Raw genomic sequence first — 23,307 nt, 5'->3', positions numbered from 1 at the left:
TATGGCAAAATAAAATGCATCAAGCCTCATGGGAGGGGAAGGTGAAAAAACTGAGCACAAGACTAATGATAAATTATACAGTTTTATTACAGGACCTTTTTTGGAGCATACATTTGTGGGGTCCTTTTTCTTGCCTTTCATCTTGGGGTATGGCCATCTCCCCTATGTATGTTCTAAGCCGTACTTCTCCCCCACTTTAATTATATGGCATTACCTGTCTATACAAACTGAGAGCAATGGGATGGTTCTGTAAGGTCATGAAGAAATCGCCACGGTTGAACTCATGTTTCATATACGACACAACAGTGTATACTAGAACAAAGAAAAAATGGTCTGGGTTTTTGAAATCGTTTACGTTACAAAAATTGATGTCTTTACCACAATAAATTATTGAACACTTCAGTCAAGGTTTGTATACTGTACACACAATAGGTCCACACCTGGCGTTGACAAATATTTAAATGCACCTTCTCACCTGGTTGTTTCCCCATCTATGATCTATCTCTGTCTCAATTAAGGAGGGGAAAACAAGTGGGTGGGAAGGTGAACTTAAATTTTCGTCATGCCATGATGCATGATATCAGTAAAGATATCAGCTCAGGTTGCAAAAAAATAAGCCGCCACACAGCCCCATATCTCGAAAAATGAAAACGTTGCAAGTCTCAGGAAATGGTGCCAAAAGCAAATTATTATTATTACGGTATATTTATTTTTTACAAATTTCCTCATTTTTTTCACCACCTAAATAAAAAAAACCCTGTACATTTGTTATCTACATACTCATACTGACCTAGAGAACCATAACATGGTAAATAAAAATCTGCAAAAAGATTGTGTCATTGCACTTTTGTTTTGCAGTTTCAACGCACTTGGAATTTTTTCCCGTTTTCCAGTACACTGTGTTCTAGAATGATTGGTGTCATTCAAAAGTACAACTAGACACGCAAAAAACAAGACTTTATACGGCTCCTTATTGATGGAAAAATAAAAAAAAGTTATGGCTCTTGGAAGAACCATCATGGAAAATTGCCATGTCATGAAGAGGTTAAGTAAAAAATATTCGCTGTAGTCAGAAGATCCAGCCAGAAACCATTGCCAAAAACTAGACTAGTCTGTTGCCTCCATCAGCCAGCTTATCCCAGCATTACTGCAGGTGGTTCACAGGGATATATGGGAGAGACCGGTCAATCACCTATAGCATCACTGGGAAGAACTGGCTGGGCGTCAACAGACTAGTCTGGTCTCCAGATTTGGCCTCCAGATCCTCTAACTATATATTGTTTGAAACGCTGGAGTGTTTTAGATCAAATGTTTAGCCAGTCTCAGATTTATGCTGCCTGTGGTCTGAGCAGTATGAATCAGATGACAGATTCCCGCTAAAATCATCAGTCTTTGGTTGGCCTTTGTTTTCTTAAATAAAAAGAATGTGGCAGCGGTGGTTTAGTTCAAAGCTTGAGATGATATAATACCCCACCAAATTTTGTGCTTTCACAACAATAAGAGTATGGAGGATTGTGCCAACCGTCTCTCAGAAGTTTGGACTCGACTATTGCTAAGAAGTTGGTGCCTTTAGCCTGATATAAAAAGGGCAGCCACAGACTGGTGAAAGGTTCTCTTTAATTACGGTAGAACAAATGTTCAAAATAAAACCGTATTCTAGAGCCAAAATATTATGACCATTTACTTAAGATCAGAGTCTTGACGATCCATCATGCTAAGCCCCAACAAAATTTTTATGCAGAATACACGTGCGCCAAAATGTGCACTTTTTTTTTCCCTCAAGAAAACAGATGCAAGTCGCTTAACAAAATTCTCCTCTACATGTTACAAAATGGAGAACAAAACTGTAGAAATTTTCAAATTTCATGAGATGGCAGGGTGAGGATTCCACATTTTCTTCTACCTATAGTCCACAAAATAACTCACCAAGGTCAGTGTCTCCACTTTCAATAGCTTTGCCAAGAGCAAGGTTACTCCTCTTCATCTTCAAAAGCAAAGGAACTTGATCCTCAGATTTAGGCTCATATTCTAAGAGCTAAAATAAACATAAAGGAAACAAAACAAGAAAACTTTCATGTTTATGCCTCCTAAGGTTGGATTGTCACACACCATTTTTAATTGAATTTGTAACAGCATTTTTAATTTAGCCAGTTTTATTAATCTATCCCCACTGCAAGCAGTTATGGTGTTTCTGACCTCAACAGATTTTTCAAACCTGACAAGTGCCCCTTTATATCGAATTACTGTTGGAATGCTTCATCACATCCCAGTGATTCTGAGACTTTTTTGTGAAACATTGCACCTTATGCTAATGGTAAAATTAGGTATAAATTTGGTTTTATATGAAATTTGCCAAAAAAGTGAAAAAATTAGCAATTTCTAAACTTTGATCTTGTAAGCCCTTAAATAGGACTATACCACACAAAAAGTAGAATGTAAAATGGATTCATATTTCAAAATAAAGGTTTTGTTGGGAAAAAAAAAATGAAATTATTTTTAGGGACCTTCTTCACTTTTGAAGTGACAATGTTGTATATGTCATTAAATTCCAAAACAAGACCCGATTTTAAAATTTACCAGCCAAAGAATTCAAAACGACATTCAGGAAGTTTGTTAACCCATTAGTGGGTGATAAAATATCTGAAAAATCATTTTTTCCCTAAAATGTTGCTTTAATCTCATTCATTTTTTATTTTCACAAGGGTTAATTAGCAGTGATGAGCGAGTATACTCGTTGCGCGGGTGATCTCCGAGTATTTGGAAGTGCTCGGAGATTTAGTTTATGTCGCTGCAGCTGCATGATTTGCGGCTACTTGACAGCCTGAATACATGTGGGGATTGCCTGTTTGTTAGGAAATGCCCACATGTATTCAGGCTGTCAAGTAGCCGCAAATCATGCAGCTGCAGCGACAAACTAAATCTCCGAGCACATCCAAATACTCGATCAGCAGAGCAACGAGTATACTTGCTCATCACTATTAATTAGTGAAAATTGACCCCAAAATATGTTACACAATTTCTCCCAAATGCATTAATACCTTATATGTGGTCGGAAACTACTGTTTGAGTGCACGGCAGGGCTCAGAAGGGAAGGTAAAAGGAAAAAAGCAGCTCTTTAAAACAGGTCATGCACTCTGAATAATATAGTTTATTAAGCGAATCAATTCAAATAATCGATGTGGCAGAAATCACCACAAAGCTAAATAAAAGACCCACCAAAACACCAAGATAAATATCCTTTCTCATAAATTTTCAGAATAACCTGTCATGTGTATGCTGATGAAGAATGACACTATTTTCTAGCTATTATATGATACTGCATTTTCATCAGCTTTCCCCTCTGCAGGCAAATTTGGAGGGAAAATGGCTGTGCCTCTTATAATACGGATATACGTTTCCAGCCGCGGAGGAGCAGGGTCCCAGGGTTGCTGCTGGAAGAGGCAAGAGTGGTGCGTTGTTGCAGAGTTCTCAATCTGAGCATGCGTCACCCCCGGAGGCTATTTTCCTGGACGCCACCACATCGCAGTAATGGATGTGCAAGGTGGGCTCTGGGCTTTCATAAAATGCCAGCGGAGTCCCCTGCACCACAGAGCACCGCAGACATTTTCACCTGCAGTGGAACACCCCCTCATCCCAGCCTGCGGCCTGCAGAAACGCGTCAGTCTTGCCTCCTCCAGCAGCGACCCAGGGACCCCGCTTCACCGCAGCCGCCACCCTCGGTAAGCAATAAGACAAATGGATTATAAGAGGTACCACTATTTTATTTAAAAAAAAACATTTTTTCCTATTTTTCTCCTCAAAATTTGGGGTGCGTCTTATAATCCGCAAAATACGGTACACTAATGGCCAAAATTGTGGATACACAAAGTTTTTAATAAATTTTCGAGGCTTCTGGAACTTTTGGCGATCTTACTTGTTTGATTACGTAATTGTATTTATAGCCCAGGCAAGCAATCTTTAACTAAAGATATCGGGAGACTTGTTTTTGATATTTTGTCAGTAGTTTTTATAATTTTGACAAGAAATACTGGACTTCGTTCTCTGAGAGTAAAATTAATCAATTTTTAGTTATATGTTAACTTTTCTTTATGTCTGCATTAAATTAAAAATAGCGTTTTAAAGCTACATTCGTCACTTGATCCTTTCAGCATAGGTCCTACAGGCTATAATCTCTTTACAAACTATTGAGAATTTTTATTTCTTGTATTTTATTAATATTTAAACTAAATTTTGTAACTGAATAATTATGGTATATACTGTATATACTCGTGTATAAGCCGACCCGAGTATAAGCCGACCCCACTATATTTGCCTCAAAAAACTGGGAAAACTTATTGACTTGCGTATAAGTCTAGGGTGGAAAATGCAGCAGCTACTGGTAAATTTCAAAAATAAAAATAGATACCAATAAAAGGAAAATTAATTGAGACATCAGTAGGTTAAATGTTTTTGAAAATCCATATTGAATCAGAAGCCCCATATAATGCTCCATACAGTTCATGATGGCCCCATAAGATGCTCCACACAAAATACACCCCATATAATGCTGCACAAAGGGGAGAATATTTAATCTCTCTGATCCAGAACGTCAGACCATGAAAAACTACATAGCAGACAGTTTGTGAAAAGGGTTTATTAGACCATCCACCTCACCAGTTGGGGCTGGGTTCTTTTTTGTGGAAAAGATGGTGGTCTCAGACCTTGCATTGATTACCGTGAGTTAAATGCAATCACTGTGAAAAACCAGTATCCGCTTCCACTCATACCTGATCTTTTTAATCAGCTGTTGGGAGCCCATTGGTTTACTAAGCTTGACCTCCGAGGTGCATATATTCTTGTTTGTATAAGAAAGGGAGAGGAGTGGAAGACCGCGTTTAACACGCCCACTTTGAGTACCTCGTAATGCCGTTCGGGCTCAGTAATGCACCGGCAGTGTTTCAGAATTTTGTGAATGATATTTTCAGAGACATCTGTGGGGTATATGTAGTCGTTTATTTAAACCACATCCTGATTTATTCTGCTGACCTTATGACGCATGTCCAACATGTCTGTTCTGTCCTCTAGAGACTTAGAGAGCATTCTTTCTTCTCCAAACTAGAGAAATGTGTTTTCATGGCTGAGGAGGTACAGTTTCTGGGATACATTGTCTCAGCTAAAGGGTTTCGCATGGATCCTGCTAAGATCCAACCCATTAAGGAATGGGTACAACCCAAGTCTCTAAAAGCGCTGCAGCGACTTCTAGGTTTCACCAACTATTATCACAAATTCATTAAAGGTTTTTGGGAGATAGCCAAACCACTCACTGATTTGACTCGGAAAGGGGCGGATGTGGTTAACTGGAAGCCTGAAGCACTTCAGGCATTTTCTGTACTAAAGGAATGTTTCTCCTATAACCCGATATTGGTTCAGCCTGATCTGGACTGCCCCTTTTATTGTAGAGATAGATGCCTCTGAAGTTGGAGTAGGAGTAGTGCTATCGAAAGGCACTGCATCCCTCACTCAACTTCGTCCATGTGCCTTCTTTTCCCGAAAATTCTCTTCCACCGAAAGGAATTATGATATAGGTAATCGGGAATTATTGGCAATCAAATGGGTCTTCGAGGAATGGCGCCACTTCCTCAAAGGTGCCAAACATAAGATCACCGTAATTACTGACCACAAGAACCTGACCTACTTGGAGTCAGCAAAAAGACTGAATCCTAGACAGGCAAGGTGGGCCTTGTTCTTCTCTAGATTTGATTTTGTGATCACTTTCCGACCAGGTACTAAGAATGTAAGGGCTGATGCCCTTTCTTGAAGTTTTTGCCCTTCACAGGTCGAGGAATCTGAACCGGCTCCAATACTAGCTAACAGGATTGTTATTTCGGCTGTGTCTTTGGATCTTCTGGAAGAAATACGTAGATCCCCAGAACAAGCCCCTGACACTACTCCTCCCCAAAAATTATTTGTCCAGGTTACATTCCGCCTTCACGTTCTGAAGGAATCGCATGACTCTGTCCTTGCAGGGCATCCAGGTATCAATAACATCATCAGACTTGTTACCAGGAATTTTTGGTGGCCAACTATAGTAAAGGACTGTAAGAACTATGTACTGGCTTGTGAAACCTGCGCTCGCGCTAAGTCTCCCCATAATCGCCCTGCCGGGTGGCTCCAGTCCTTGCCTACCCCTGAGGGTCCTTGGACTCACATCTCCATGGACTTTATCACTGACTTACCGCTCTCAGAAGGGAAGACGTGTATCTGGGTGGCGGTGGATAGATTCAGTAAGCAGTGTCATTTTTTTCCTCTGTCTGGATTACCTAATTCCGAGACCCTGAGCAAACTGTTCATGTTGTACGACTGCATAGTGCTCCTGTGAATATTGTGTCCGATAGAGGTACCCAGTTCGTTTTGAAATTTTGGAGGGCATTCTGTACACGGATTGGAATTGAATTGTCCTTCTCCTCTGCCTATCATCCTAAAACCAATGGTCAAATCGAGCGCACCAACCAAGCTCTTGAACAGTATCTCCATTGTTATGTCTCTGAGCATCAGTCCGATTGGGTGAAACACCTGCCGTTAGCAGAGTTTGCCATGAATAAACAATACCAGGAGTCCAACAAGACTACCCCTTTTTACTGTAATCATGGGCTGCACCCGCGCTTTGGTTCATTCTCTTCTAAGACGTCAGAGCTCCCTGGGGTAGAAAGATCCATACATCAGTTAAAAACTATCTGGTCAGAAGTCAACGTAAACTTAAAAGGGGCTCAGGCTAGACAAGCTTCTTCTGCTAACAGACGGCGCTCCAAGAGCCCGCACCTGGGAGTTGGAGACAAAGTCTGACTTCCTACCAGGAATACCACCATGGTTACTTACCGGTAGCTGGTTTTTCCGGAACCCATGACAGCACCACCTGAGAGGGATCCGCCCCGCCAGGACAGGAACCTACTGAGACATAAGGGGCGGCACCTCTCCCCCGCTTCAGTTGGGTTACAGAGCATTGAGAGGACTTCCCGGTTAGTTACATGTTTAATCCAACACCACAACACTCAAAACACCCTACTAATTGTGCACACCCATACAGTGAAAAAGGGGGGGAATGTACGGGTGCTGTCATGGGTTCCGGAAAAACCGGCTACTGGTAAGTAACCATGGTGGTTTTCCCTTCACCCATGACAGCACCACCTGAGAGATTTTTGGAGACTTCGAAACACCTTAGGGAGGGACCACCGCTTGCAGCACCCTTCTACCAAAGGTTAAGTCAGCAGAGGAGGATAGATTTAATCTATAGTGCTTAAAGAAGGTTGAAGGTGAGGCCCAGGTAGCGGCCTTACAAATCTGTTCGATTGATACCTCTGCCTTTTCAGCCCAGGAGGTCGCCACGGCTCTGGTGGAATGAGCCTTGATGCCGTCAGGAATCGGGATACCACTAGCTGAATAGGCTACACTAATGGCTTCCCTAATCCATCTAGCAATAGTCCCTTTTGAAACCCCCTAGCCTTTCCTGGCACCCTGAAAAGCTACGAATAGGGACTGTGACCTCCTCCACTGGCTAGTGGCAGATATATATTCTACGAGAGCCCTTTTAACATCCAGACTATGGAATTTTTCCTCCCCCAGATTTTTTGGATTTTCGCAAAAGGATGGAAGGACAATTTCCTGACCCCGATGGAAATCTGATACTACCTTGGGCAGATAACTGGGGTCTGTTCTTAATACTACCCTATCCTGAAAGACTTGCGTATAAGGAGGATTTACTGAGAGAGCCTGTAAGTCGCTTATCCTGCGGGCTGATGTGAGGGCTACTAACAGGATTGTTTTTAGGGTCAAGAACTTTAGGGGTAGCTGATGTAATGGCTCATACGGATCTTTTGTAAGGGCTTCTAACACCAGGTTTAAATCCCAGGGGGCTATTCTGGGTATTGGAATAGGCTTAGCTCTATGGCAGGATTTAATAAATCTGGCTATCCACCTATCTGATGCCAGTTTGCAATTGTAGAGCGCCCCTAGTGCCGACACCTGAACCTTAAGTGTGTTTACTGCTAACCCCATCTGCAACCCAGATTGTAAGAACTCTAGGATGGCCCTAATCGGGGGTTCTTTTCCTAACGGCTTACCCAAGAACTGTAGGAACTTATCCCATGTTCTGCCGTAGATGTTAGTAGTCACCGGTTTCCTGCTTTTTAGCAGAGTGGCCACCAGCCCAGGGGAGAACCCCCTATCCATTAAAAGCGACCTTTCAAATTCCACGCCGTCAGATGGAATCCTTTGACCTGAGCGTGCAATATTGGACCCTGAGCTAGTAGGTCCGGGATTTCTGGCAGAACCCATGGATCGGAGAGGGACATCTTCCGTAGCAGAGCGAACCAGGGCCTTTTTGGCCAGAATGGAGCTATTAGAATCACCCTGGCTTGATCGTTTCTGATTTTTCTTACCACAGTTGGGATCAGAGCTACTGGGGGGGGAACGCGTAAGCCAGTCTGAAGTTCCACTGGATGTGCAACGAGTCCACTGCCCATGGATTTTCCCTCGGGTTTAGAGAGCAGAACCTTTCTGTTTGCCTGTTGTGCTTGTTTGCAAAGAGGTCTATCACCGGTTCCCCCCAAAGCTGAATTATCTTTTGAAAAATGGACCGGTTTAGCGCCCATTCTCCTTGCCTCAGGGTATTGCGACTCAGGAAATCTGCCTCTATGTTTTCTGCCCCTTTTATGTGTAGGGCTGTCACGGAGTGTAGGTGTTCCTCTGCACTGCTCAGAATGTCTGTTGCTGCTTCCATTAAGGAGTGTGATTTTGTCCCACCTTGGTGGTTGATGTATGCCACTGCTACCTTGTTGTCTGACATGATGCGTACGTCTCGACCCTGGAGTAGCGGAATGAAGTGGCTTAGGGCCTTGCCCACTGCCCACAGTTCTCTCAGGTTGGAGGATGCCTTCCTTTCTTGAGGTGTCCAGGAACCCTGACCTATGAGGCCCCTTAGGTGTGCCCCCCACCCCGAGGAGCTTGCATCTGTTAAAATTATATCTGTCGCCTGTCTGTCCCATGGTATTCCTAAGGTCAGATTTGTCCCGTTCAACCACCAGTTGAGAGAGTCTCTGGTTTTTGAGGAAAGCTCCAGCTTCCCTTCCAAACGCCCTCTTAGCGATCTTTGTGCTCTTAGTATCTCCCCCTGGAGTTGCCGGGTGTGAAACTGAGCCCACCTGACCGCCGGAATACAGGATGTTAGGGTACCTAGTAGGGACATTGCTTTTCTTAATGTCATACATGGTTGGTTTCGGCCCGCCAAGGCCAGATTTTGTACCTTCTCTATCTTGGACTCTGGGAGCAGACACTCTTGCCTTTCTGAGTCCAGTATAAATCCTAGGAAGGTCTGTTTCTTTAGGGGTTGTAATTTTGATTTTTTGAAATTGACTATCCACCCTAACTCTTGCAAGGTGTTGATCACCTGAGTCAACTGTGCTGTACAGTGGTCCTCTGAACTGCCCACTATAAGAAGATCGTCCAGGTATGGTATTATGACCGTATCGTGAATCCGGAGAAAGGCTGTCACTTCCGCTATGACCTTGGTGAAGACCCTCGGGGCTATGGATATGCCAAACGGAAGAGCCCTGAACTGAAAGTGCCTTTGTGTGCCCTGAATATAAAGCGCTACCCTCAGGTATTTCTGGTAATCTGGATGGATAGGGATGTGATAATACGCATCCTTTAAATCGACTACGGCCATGAAGCAATCTTGATGTAGCAGCTTCACTGCCGTAGTCACTGATTCCATCTTGAAGGTCGGGTTCCTTATCCAAAGATTGAGGCGTCTGAGATTTATGATTGTCCTGAACGACTGATCCGGTTTTTTTATTAGAAAAAGGGGTGAATAAAACCCCTTTCCTTCCTGTAAGCGTGGCACCTTGGACAGTACCCGCTTGTCTATCAGGCTCAGGATTTCTGTTTCTAAGGCCAGTTGTTCTTCGGTCATCTTCCTGATAGGTGTGATGACGACCACGGGTTTTGGCTGACGATTAAAGGGGATTTTCAGGCCTTCTTTTAGGATGCTCAGAATCCAGGTATTGGAGATCTTTTCCCAGGCCTGGAAAAAGAGTGCCAATCTCCCTCCTACTGGAATACCGGCGTCATTGTGGTGACTTTTTTGAGGTGGAGGTGCCTCCACCAAACATAAACCCTGATTCTTTCTTTCTTTTATCCTCCCATCTTCTCCTGTCAGCGGGAGGATGCCCTCTATTGAATCTCCCCCTCCGAAAGGGCTGTCTCCTCTGATCCATAGGGAATCTGGGGAAGCCTTTTTTCTTATCGCCTGCTTTCTCCAGAATATCGTCCAAGTTCTTGCCGAACAGGAATCGACCATCGCAGGGGAGAGAGCACAATTTGGCCTTGGACTAAAGGTCACCCGGACAGCCCTTAAGCCATAACGCGCGTCTAGCAGCATTTGATAGTGACGCTGCTCTGGCTGTCAATCGCATAGAGTCCGCCGAGGTATCTGCCAAAAAAGCCGCTGCCCCGTGCAAGAGATACATGTCTGATAAGATCTTCTCTCTTGGGACCCTTGACGCCAGCTTCTCTTCTAACTGCTGCAGCCAGATCATGAGGGAGCGTGCCGTGCAGGTGCCCGCTATCGCCGGCTTTAGACCTCCTGCTGTCGCTTCCCATGCGTGCCTCAAATATGAGTCCGCTTTTTTGTCCAGCGGGTTTCTAAGAATCCCTGCATCTTCCAAGGGCAGGGCCGACCTTTTGGAAGATCTGGACACCGCTGCATCTATTTTTGGGACTTTGTCCCATACCTCCGTATCCTTGTATTCAAAGGGGTATCGTCTCTTAGAGGCGGATGGAAGGGCCCCCGATTTTTCAGGCTTTTTCCACTCCTTCTCAATAAGCGCCTGGATTTTCGCGTTTACTGGAAAGGTTCGTTTTTTCCTCTCCTGAAGCCCCCCAAACATGACGTCCTCTAGGGTTTTAGCCGCCCTTTCTTCCTGTAGGCCCATTGTGGTTCTAATGGCCTTTAGGAGGGCATCTGTATCTTCTACAGGGAAACATGGCTTACCCCCTGTGTCACTATCTGAGGAGTCTGAGGAGGATGATTTTTCCGCCTGAGATGATACTGACGCGGAATCGGAGGGGGAACTAGGGAAATCCTTCCTGCTTTTTTTCCCTTTTTTCAATAAGGACTTAATTGAGCCTTCCATTTCTGACCTGAGGGCAGATATTAGATTGGCTGCGAAACTAGGCGCTTCCTCCGCCATAGTCCGCTGAATGCATGAAGCACAGAGATCTTTTTGCCAGTCTCTTGCTAGGGGAGATTTACATATAGCACAACCCCTATTATTCTTCTTGCTTCCCGCTTTTCTGGGCCTTTCCTACAGGGTGAAGCATACAATAGAAAACCCCTATTAATATACTGTTAACATTCACGAAGATCACTCACCACCCGTAATCAAGGGTACCGGACTTGGAGGCTGCATCGGAGCACCTGACCCGCGCTCTTTGGACCTTGAGGAGTGCCCCGACCTGCGGCTGGGGCGACTGCTGCTTGAATGGCTTCCATGCTTCCAGCCAGAGGGCTGTGAGGGAGGCAGGGACGCTGAACGTTCCTGCTCGGACTCTATTTTGCACCGCCGATCTACAGCTGTCTTCCTCCTTTTAAATTGCATGCCTCCGCCTGGTGAGCGTCTTCCTCCCCTCCCCCCTGCGACCGCCGGCCCAGCGCTTCAGAAGCCGGCCGGCGTCGCACCCGGCGCCATTACACCGTCTCCTTCTGCTGACGTCAGCCGGCGCACCCAGCATTCCAAGCGCCGCTGACGTCAGCGGCCGGAAGACGCCAGCGTCTCTCCCCTACCATGGGGATCGAGATGCGGCGTGCGCGAGGGGAGGGCGGCGCGGTGGGGGCTTCCCGGAGCCACCGGGATCCCATCCACGCCCGCACAAACCCGGAGCCCCAGGGACCCCGGGGACTGCGCTTCCAGGACCCGACTGCCAGCGCTACAGGTAAGCTACCTGTTCTTCCCGCGCCGGGACGGGCCTGGGTCTTTTATCTTTTCCTTCGCCCATGACAGGCACCGCCACAGTGGGATTCCTTCCAGGACAGGAACCCAACTGAAGCGGGGGAGAGGTGCCGCCCCTTATGTCTCAGTAGGTTCCTGTCCTGGCGGGGCGGATCCCTCTCAGGTGGTGCTGTCATGGGTGAAGGGAAAATTAAGCTTAAAGTACCGTCTGCCAAACTGGGTCCCAGGTTTATTGGTCCATATGAGATTATTGAGGTGATTAACCCAGTAGTCTTTCGTCTGAAACTTCCTCAATCATTTAAACTGCCTAATGTATTCCATAAGTCCCTTCTCAAATTGTATCACTCCCCTATTTATCCTGTCCAGTCCCCTCCTACAGTTTTGGTCAGGGGTGCCTTGGAATACAAGGTCCAAAGAATCCTTGACTCCAGCTTAGTGAGAGGATCCGTGCAGTATGTCGCTCACTGGAAGGGCTATGGTCCAGAGGAAAGGTCCTGGGTGCCTGCCAGTAACATTCATGCCAAGGGTTCGATCAGGAAGTTTCAGCTCCTTCATTTTAACAAACCGGGTTTTGAGGGTCCGGAGGCGCCTCTTAGAAGGGGGGGTACTGTCACGTCACCGTCGGACTCGGGGGCTGGTGTTCCTGCCTCGGCCACTGGGAGGCGCCGGACTGTCACGTCGCCGTCGGACTCGGGGGCTGGTGTTCCTGCATCGGCCACTGGGAGGCGTCGGACTCCGACTGGTGGTGCCGGCGATAGGAGGGCTATGTCCTCATGTGGTCCCGCTCCTTTGATGCATGCCTCTGTCGTTGGGCATCGCCATGTTTCTCCTGTGGGTGATGATGGTGACAGAGAAGGGGCTCCTGCGCAGGCATCTGGTGGGCGCAGGCTTCGCTCTTCTGTCAGAGGTGATGGGGTTGGTGCATCGCCATATGGCCTGGTTCTGGGGGCGGTCCATATTAGGTCATCAGGTTGTGAGCCTGTGAGGGATAGCCGTATCCTTCAAATACTTTGGAGCCTGTCCTGCAGGCCACCAGATATAGTCTTGGTTTCCCCAGTGTCCTAGTGTTTAAATTGCTATTTTGACTCTGACCTCAGCCTGGATTTCTGACCCTTCTACAGCCTGCCAATTGTGCACTTCTGCTGCTCTCCCCGCTTATGACTCTGACCATAGCCTGAATTTTGACTCTGCTTCAGCCTGCCGATTTTGTACCTCTGCTGCTCTCCCAGTTTATGACCCTGACCTTAGCCTGGATTTTGACTCTGCTTCAGCCTGCAGATTTTGTACCTCTGCTGCCGCCCGGTTTTGACTTGGACCTGACTACGCATTCGCTCCCGTTTATTAATCCCTTCCTGGCGACCGTCCTGCTCCGGTCCGCTGCTGTCATAGGCAGCTACCCCTTGGGCTCCGCTGTAATTCCAGATCCCTGTATGGGGTAAGGGTCTCAGGGTTTCTCGGGGTGCTGTCTTTCTTGCAGCTCAAACTCACACCAGACGGACGTCACAGCTGCTCCATAATTATGCCCCCACATGCTGCTCCATAGATTATGCACCATAAGATGCTCCATAGATTATGCCCCCATAAGATGCTCCATAATTATGCCACATAAGATGCTCCAAAGATTATGCCCCCATATGCTGTTGCATATAAAAAAAAAATGACATACTCACCTCTCTTTCGCTGGGGGCCCAATGCCGGTGTACTGAGCAGGCAGGGACAGGTGACGGGGTCACCACTGGCTCAGGACCCCGGCACTGGCGATATGACGCTCAGGAAGAGGGCGCGGCGGGCACTAACTACTTCACCGCTCCCTCTGACCTGAACATCACAGACAGAGGACGCGGAGGAGAGGACAGAGCAGCACGCAGCGGTGGACCGGGGACAGGTAAATATAGCATATACCCCCCCTCCTGATGCGGTCTCTGCAGCTCCCCTGCTTCTTCCGGTCTCAGGCTCCTTCCTTCAGCGGTCACGTGGTACCGCTCATTAAAGTCATAAATATGTGCATATTCCTGACTTTAATGAGCGGTACCACGTGACCGCTGAAGGAAGGAGCCTGAGACCGGGAGAAACAGGGGGGCTGCATAGACTGCGCCAAGGGGGGGTATTACCTGACACCCCCGCTCCCCCTCTCCCACAGACCCCCTGGTATATGACTCGCGTATAAGCCGAGAGGGGGTCTTTCAGCCCAAAAAATGGGCTGAAAATCTCGGCTTATACGCGAGTATATATGGTATGTCTATTTTGAGCTCACAAACTCCAGTTTTTTTTTACATTTTAATCATGCCAGCCACAAAGAATTCTGATTGGTCTCCAAAAAAGAGCTATAGCTATTGTTTTGAGGAAGGAGGGATATAGTTTCAGAGAAATTGCTAGGAAGATGGGTGGTGGAGTCACTGCTTCTAGAGTGCAAAATCTGTGTTCACGTTTTTCTGATAGTTGCAGCATCAAAAATAAGAGTGGAAGAGGAAGGAAAAGGGCAACAACTCCAAAAACAGACAGAGGAATTGTTAGATTAGCCTTGCAAAACAGAAGAGCATCTGCCAAGGAACTCAATCAGTTCTTGCACGATGGAGGAGTTTTGGTGTCGGACAGAACAGTACGTCGCCGATTATTTGATGCCGGTCTGAAAGCACAAACACCAAGGAAAAAGCCATTCCTAACTCTTAAACAGAGAAGTAATAGATTTTCCTGGGCCAAAGAAAATCTTAGCTGGACAACTGAAGATTGCAAGAAAGTAATCTGGAGCGATGAAACAAGAATATCAATTTTTGGTAGTGACGGAGTGCATTATGTTCAGAGAAGGCCAAAGGAAGACTGTCTTCCAGAGTGTATGACAGCTACAATGAAACATCCTGAGAGTGTTATGATATGGGACTGTATGTCCTGACATGGAATTGGGAGAATACAGGTCCTTGAGGGAACTGTAAATGCTTCTAAATATATTTATTATGTTCTTGAACCAAAGCGTATCCCATCAATTTGTGACCTTGGCAAGGAACAAACCAAAATTATTTTTCAACAGGATGGAGCACCATGTCATACTGCAAGGCAATGTCTAAAATGGTTGGAAAGCAAATTAAATTTCTGTGCTTTCATGGCCAGGAAACAGTCCTGATCTGAACCCTATCAAAAATCTGTGGTCAAGATTAAAGCGATTGGTTTCTAGTAAACAACCGAGCAACAAATGGGCATTGATTGCAGCTGTTATCAGTTCCTGATACAATGTTATAACCACATTGAACCTGAGAAGTCTTGTTGAATCAATGCAAAGGAGATGCATAGCTATTATTGATGCTAAAGGATACCATACACGCTACTAAAGAAAGAACACATAGGGATAGAATGAAATTAACGTATTAGGACGTGATATTTTGATTCGGCCATTCCGCTGTTCTTATAGAAGTAATGAGATATTTTGTATTATGGTAACCTTTTTTCTATGTAGAGGTGTTCTAATCTACCTTAGACTACTTGTGGCATTATTGTAATAATAAAGGTCACAGACAGCTCCCGGCACATTAACCCCCAGCACATTGTGATCAAACATGGTCACAATGTTCCCTGCGTGCTTCCTTGAGACTGCAGGCCCCAGATCCAAGATGGCCGCAGGGTCCTTCCGGGTCCTGCAGGGAGGTGGCTTCTCGTCGGGGCGCGGGGGTCTCTTGCACGGCTCCTATTTACGGTTATATTGCAGTGAAGGTAATTAAGTTTTATACTTATATTCCACTAGATTATGGCCCGATGCTATCGCATCGGGAGGATGCGATAGCATCACACCTCTTGCCATGTTAACCCTCAACACACACACTCCTCAACACACACTCCTCTCACCTTTCACCATCTCCACTCACTCTTTCACTCCACATACGACCCCTTCTCTCACTCCGTCTCTCATACTCACTCCGTCATCGCCGCTGCTCCACGATCCCCGACATCATCTTCCGCCGGCGCCATCCTGGATCCAGACGTTGTCCACGCAGGCAACATGTTCTTGCGGCGACGCCATCTTGAGTATCGTGAAATCCCGCGATAGTCAAGATGGTGTCGCCGGAAGAACATGTCGCCGGCGTGGACGACGTCGGGATCCAAAATGGCGTCGACGAAATCTCGCGAGTTTTCGCCGACGCCATTTTGGATCCCGACGTCGTCCTCGCCGGCGACATGTTCTTGCGGCGACGTCATCTTGACTATCGCGGGATTTCGCCGATCCAAAATTGCGTCGCCGCAAGAACATGTCGCCGGCGTGGACGACGTCGGGATCCAAAATGGCGTTGGCGAAATCTCGCGAGTTTTCGCCGACGCCATTTTGGATCCCGACGTCGTCCTCGCCGGCGACATGTTCTTGCGGCGACGCCATCTTGACTATCGCGGGATTTCGCCGATCCAAAATGGCGTCGCCGCAAGAACATGTCGCCGGCGTGGAGGACGTCTGGATCCAGGATGGCGCCGGCGGAAGATGATGTCGGGGATCGTGGATCAGCGGCGATGACGGCGTGAGTATGAGAGACGGAGTGAGAGAAAGGGTCGTATGTGGAGTGAAAGAGTGAGTGGACGTGAGTGGAGATGGTGAAAGGTGAGTGGAGTGTGTGTGTTGAGGGTTAACATGGAAAGAGGTGTGCGGTGACGTCACCGGTTACAACTGGACGGAAGTTGTTACAACCGGAAGTTGCTTAGGGCATTTATTATTATAGATACTGTGTAACAACTGCTTCTATCTTATATATATTTTTTCAGTGTCTCCTGCTTGGATTATTATGTAATATCTTGTGGATAAAATTATTTCATGTATGGAGACTATATTATAGACCTTGTTGATGTGTATCATGGAGTTAATTATTTTAATTGTTAACTTTATATAATGATATTTGAAATTGATATTAGGAAGCAGTTTTTTTTATTATACCTCCTGTGACATTTAAATGATGATATACTGTATATTGAATATATATTGATTAATTGGATTATGAAATTTTGGGCTGTGCAATTTTCCCCTAGGGGTATATTATGTTTAAAATGACATGTGGTCTTTTTTAATTCTTTTTTCATGAAATAAAAATATCGTGATTTTATCACAGAATATTTATTGGTTCGCTTCATTGTTCTGGGATATTAGTTACATCTTATTTCCCTGTTGATATGTTCATAGTTATAGAAGTGCCATTATAGCAGTGTTGAGGACACTATAGTGTGTTAATGTGGAAGAAGGTGCTCTGGTCAGATGAAACCAAAATCACTTTTTTTGGCAACAATGCCAAACGATATACTTGGTGTAAAGGCAACACGGCTCATCACCCTGAACACACCATCCCCACTGTCAAACATGGTGGTGGCAGCATCATGGTTTGGGCCTGCTTTTCTTCAGCAGGGACAGGGAAGAAGGTTAAAATTAATGGGAAGATGGATGGAGCCAAATACAGGACCATTATTGAAGAAAACCTGATGGAGTCTGCAAAAGACCTGAGACTGGAACGGAGATTTGTCTTCCAACAAGACAATGATCCCAAAAACAAAGCAAAATCTACAATGGAATGGTTCACAAATAAACGTATCCAGGTGTTAGAATGGCCAAGTCAAAGTCCAGACCTGAATCCAATCGAGAGTCTGTGGAAAGAGAGGAAAACTGCTGTTCACAAACGATCTTCATCCAACCTCACCGACCTCGAGCTGTTTGCCAAGGAAGAATGGGCAAGAATTTCAGTCTCTCAATGTACAAAACTGATAGAGACATACCCCAAGCGACTTGCAGCTGTAATTGCAGCAAAAGGTGGCTCAAAGTATTAAGGTAAAGGGGCCGAATAATATTGCACGCCCCACTTTTCAGTTTTTGTATTAACACAAAAATTTAAAATAACCAATAAATTTCGTTCAACTTCACAATTGTGTCCCACTTATTGTTGATTCTTCGCCAAACTTTTACATTTGGTATCTTTATGTTTGAAGCATGATATGTGGGAAAAGGTTGAAAATTCCCAGGGAGCCGAATACTTTTCGCAAGGCACTGTATATAGTAATGTCCCACCCAGGGACAATGTAATAAAGTAAAAAAAAAAAAAAAAACACGTCTAAAAATAATTACAAAAAAATTCCTAAAGAAAAAAATATATACGGTATGTTCCCCAACAAATTCATTTCTTTATGTAAATAATAAAAAAAAACAATACAAGTACATATATTTAGTATTGCCGTGTCCGTAACGACCTGCCCTATAAAACTGTCCCACTAGTTAGCCCCTTTAAGTGAACCCCTTCAAAAAAAAAAATGAGGCAAAAACAATGCTTTATCATCATACCGCCGAACAAAAAGTGCAATATCACGCGATCAAAAAGACAGATATAAATAAACATGGTACCGCTGAAAACGTCATCTTGTCCCACAATAAATGAGCCACCATACAATGTCATTAGCGAAAAAATATAAAAGTTATAGCTTGCAGAATAAAGCGATACAAAAATAATTATTTTTTTATATAATATTCTTTTTATTGTATAAAAGCGCCAAAACATAAAAAAAGACATAAGGCTATGTGCACACGGTATGGATTCTGCTGCATATATGCAGCAGATTTGGCCCTGCGTATACGCAGCAGAACTGCATGTGATGTACAGTAGCATTAAAGCCTATGTGAAACAAAGTCCGCTGGGCACACGCTGCTTTTTTTCCGCGCGGATTTGGTGCGGAATGAAAAAAGCAGCATGTCACTTCTTTTGTGCACTTTTCTGCAGTTTTCCACCTGCTCCATTCTAGAAATCCACAGGTGGAAAACCGCACAAAGCATGCAGTGAAACCGCAAAAAAACCCCCACTAAATCCACAGGAAAAATGCAGGTCATTTGACCTGCGGATTTAGTAAATTCTGCGTGAAAAATTCCTACACAGAATACGCACCATGTGCACATAGCATAAATGAGGTATCGCTGTCATCGTGTTAACCCGAAGAATAAAATTGCTTTATCAATCTTACCACACAAGGAACGGTGTAAACGCACCCCCAAAAGAAATTCATGAAATGCTGGTTTTTGTTCATTCTGCCTCCCAAAAACCTGAATAAATTGTCACATGCCTGAAAATGGTACCAATAAAAACGTCAACTCGTCCCGCAAAAAATAAGACCTCACATGACTCTGTGGGCCAAAATATGGAAAAATTATAGCTCTCAAAATGTGGTGATGCAAAAACTATTTTTAGCAATAAAAAGCGTCTTTTAGTGTGTGACAGCTACCAAACATAAAAACCGCCATAAATAGTAAATCAAACCCCCCCTTTATCACCCCCTTCGTTAGGGAAAAATAATAAAATAAAAAAATGTATTTATTTCGATTTTCCCATTAGGGTTAGGACTAGAGTTAGGGTTATGGCTAGGGTTGGGATTAGGGTTAGGGGTGTGTTGGGGTTAGGGTTGGAGTTAGAAGTGGGGGCTTTCCACTGTTCAGGCACATCAGGGGCTCTCCAAACGCAACATGGCGTCTGATCTCAATTCCAGCCAATTCTGAGTTGAAAAAGTCACACGTGCTCCTTACTTCCAAGTTCTGCCATGCGCCTAAACAGTGGTTTACCCTCACATATGGAGTATCAGCCTACTCAGGACAAATTGCACAACAACTTTTGGGGTCCAATGTCTCCTGTTACCCTTGGGAATATAAAAAATTGGGGACTAAAAGATGATTTTTGTGGAAAAAAAAAAGATTTTTTTTATTTTTATGGCTCTACGTTATAAACTTATGTGAAGCACTTGGGGATTCAAAGTGCTCACCACACATCTAGATAAGTTCCTTCGGGGGGGGGGGGTCTAGTTTCCAAAATGGGGTCACTGGTGGGGTGTTTCCTCTGTTTAAGCACATCAGGGGCTCTCCTAACGTGACATGACACCCGCAGACCATTCCATCAGTCTGCATTCCAAAACGTCACTACTTCCCTTCAGAGTCCCGACGTGTGCCCATACAGTACTTTACTCCCACATATGGGATATCAGCGTACTCAGGACAAATTGGACAACAACTTTTGGCCTCCAATTTCTTCTGTTACCCTTGCGAAAATAAAAAATTGGGGACAAAAAGATCATGTTTGTGGAAAAAATGATTTTTTTTATTTTCACACCTGGGTGTTATAAACTTCTGTGAAGCACTTGGGGGGGTTCAAAGTGCTCACCACACTTCTAGAAAAGTTCATTGGAGGATCTAGTTTCCAACATGGGGTCACTTGTGGGTGGTTTCCACAGTTTAGGCACATCAGGGGCTCTCTAAATGCGACATGGCGTCCGATCTCAATTCCAGCCAATTTTGCATTGAAAAAGTCAAACGGCGCTCCTACTCTTCCGTGCTCTGTCATGCGCCGAAACCGTGGTTCCCCCCCACATATGGGGTATCAGCGTACTCAGGACAAATTGCACAATATCTTTTGGGGTACAATTTCTCCTGCTACCCTTGATAAAATAAAAAAAAGTTTGGACTTGAAGTAATTTTTTTGTGAAAAAAAGTTAAATGTTCATTTTTTTTGAACATTCAAAAAATTCCTGTGAAGCACCTGAAGGGTTAATAAACTTCTTGAATGTGGTTTTGAGCACCTTGAGGAGTGCAGTTTTTAAAATGGTGTCACTTTTGGGTATTTTCTATCATATAGACCCCTAAAAGTGACTTCAAATGTGATGTGGTCCCTAAAAAAATGGTGTTGTAAAAATGAGAAATCGCTAGTCAACATTTAACCCTTATAACTTCCTAACAAAAAAAAATTTGGGTTCCAAAATTGTGCTGATGTAAAGTAGCAAGTGTGAAATGTTACTTATTAAGTATTTTGTGTGCCATATCTTTGCGATTTAAGGGCATGAAAATTCAAAGTAGAAAAATTGCAAAAAGTTCTAAATTTTTGCCAAATTTCCGTTTTTTTCACTAATAAACGCAAGTCATATCAAAGAAATTTTACCAATAACATGAAGTACAATATGTCACGAGAAAACAATGTCAGAATCACCAGGATCCATGGAAGCGTTCCAGAGTTATTACCTCATAAAGGGACAGTGGTCAGAATTGTAAAAATTTGCCCGGTCATTAATGTGCAAACCACCCTGGGGGGTTAAGGGGTTAAAAGTGAAAAAAAAATTGAAGTGTATCCACAATTTTGGCCACTACTGTATACATATTTTGTTATACATATTTATTTCCTTTGTGTGTATTGGAACAACACAAAAAATAGCGAAAAATTCACACTGTCATGGCATCCAGTGCCAGAGGCTGGATGATGACCCCAAAACATCTTTGAACCTCCACCATATTTGACTGTAGGTACTGTGTTCTTTCCTTTAATAGACAGATACCAAGTCTGATAATTAGTTGTGACAAGAAACACCACACAGATGTAGCTGTTCACAAACAAGGAAACCACTCCAAGGTAACATAGAAAAAGCAGAAAACATAGTGTATAAGTTTCAAACAAGACAGAAAATGTTCATTGATTAACAAACAATTCTAAAATATGTTAAAAAGTGCAAAAAGACAGACAAAAGTGACACTCATCCATCATAATATATCAATATCATACATATCTCTTTGCAAGTATCAATGGTGGTAAAGAAATTAATACCCTGATGCAAGTTCCAAGTAGCATTCATATTAAATAAAAATTTTCCATTGTGTCACAGTGAAGGATAAGCGTTCATTATCTAATAGATAGAGTGTGCCAGTTGGTCCTTGCACACTGTTAGGCTATGTGTCCATGTATGCAGAAAATTTCTGCATGAAAACCTGACTCCTTCCTAGAAAACAAGCTTTTTTTTCCCCGCGCTTTTTTGCGCGTTTTACGCACGTTTTTGCGCAAAAAACACACGTTTTTATGCGTTTTCTTCCGTGATGATTGAAGCCAAGTTATCCACAATTTTTGAAAGGTGCCAGCAATTTTGTCGGTTTTGGGGGTTTTGTGTGAAATTATGTCCAATTTGCCTTTTTTTTTTTACTTTTTTTATGTTGTTCCAATACACACAAAGAAAATAAACGTGTATAACAAAACTTATGTAAATGCAATAAGTTTCTTGGAGATATACTTAATTTTGTGGAACAATTTCAAGGGTGCCAACATTTTCGGCCATGAATATGAATCCAGCATTGGTGGAAAAGACTTGTCAGAAAATTCAGCATTGTCTTTCTGTGTTTCCCTCTGCTTGTTTCCTCTTCATTCCTTTTCCTTCTCCCCTCCCCATAGAGAACAATGGGCTGTCACATGACACTACAATGAGCTGGCAAGTCCACTTTGCCTTAGCAAAATGGATATGAGCTAGAGGTTTTTTCCAGAAAGGATTGTGAGTCCAGGTGGCAGAGGAAGAAATTTCTAAGTGGGGAAGGAAGCATATTTATCTGATAAGCTATATTATTAAGATCTGTATATTCGAATGTACTAATGATTTATACAGTTTGTTTAAAGTACAGTTTCCATTTATCTATTGATCATAGGATACAAGATAAAAGGGAACAAAGCCTTATTCTGATTTTCAGGAGGTAATATAGACAAAAAACACTGTTGTTCATTGTATGGTAGAAGTGATCATTTACTCTTGGGATCAGTCCAACTACAGCAATACCAGATTTATACAAGTTTTTTTGAAGCTTTGCTACTTTTGTTTTTTACTGAGAACTATTTTCTTACAATATATTTTTTTGGTTTTGCATTGCCATAGTCTGAGAGCTACCATATATCTTGTTATTTTTCTACTGACAGCTGAGTGGGAGCATGTTTTTTGGCCGGATGGGGTGATGTTTTGCATGATACAATTTTTCTTGACTAACAACTTGCGGATCACTTTTATTAAACGTTTTGTGAAGTAGTAGGATGAAAAAAAAAAAAGCATTTTTGGCATTTTTTCTAAATTTTATTCAAGTTCCAGGTAAGATATTGTGAGCTGTATGGTATGAGTCGTTCAAGTTGTGGATTCATTGTTCACTTTTTATTTCACATAAAAGCATTTTTCCATTTTTTTCCCTTCTCTTTTACTTAGTATTGCTCAGGGGCTTGAGCACTGAATAGACGGACCACTGGTGTAACACTTACGTACTGCATCATATTACACCTGTCAGCTGTACACTGTCAGGAAACTGCTAGATCCAATTTATGGCATTTCCTAACGGCCCATCTTACCTTGCAGATCTAGAGGTTCCGGCTTGACATCCAGTTCCATCACAACCATCAGCGCCAAAGATCACATTGCAGGGGTGCTGATAAAGTTAAAGAAGGAGTCCCTTCCCTCTTGCATCCATCTAGATGCAGCCGATGCTACCGACTATGGCATCTAGAGAGTTACACAGCTGGGAACGTTGCACAGTCACTGGCTATAGTTACAA

General features: G+C 43.9%; 1 protein-coding gene across 1 annotated transcript in view; it reads right to left on the bottom strand.

Annotated features, from left to right (window-relative positions):
* Nucleotides 1-23,307, bottom strand: part of VPS16 (VPS16 core subunit of CORVET and HOPS complexes) — a 325,784-nt gene that overhangs the window by 101,161 nt on the left and 201,316 nt on the right. Inside the window, exons 17-18 of the mRNA XM_073558129.1 lie at nt 1,927-2,035; nt 215-312 (exon numbers count right to left, since the gene is read on the bottom strand). Coding sequence (XP_073414230.1) covers nt 215-312; nt 1,927-2,035 — 207 coding nt within the window. The remainder of the gene's footprint in view (nt 1-214; nt 313-1,926; nt 2,036-23,307) is intronic.

This window comes from Dendrobates tinctorius, unplaced genomic scaffold (assembly GCF_039654945.1).
Source record: "Dendrobates tinctorius isolate UK_male_01 unplaced genomic scaffold, ASM3965494v1 ptg000254l, whole genome shotgun sequence".
Taxonomy (NCBI): Eukaryota; Metazoa; Chordata; class Amphibia; order Anura; family Dendrobatidae; genus Dendrobates; species Dendrobates tinctorius.
This window is presented reverse-complemented; position numbering and strand designations above follow the sequence as displayed.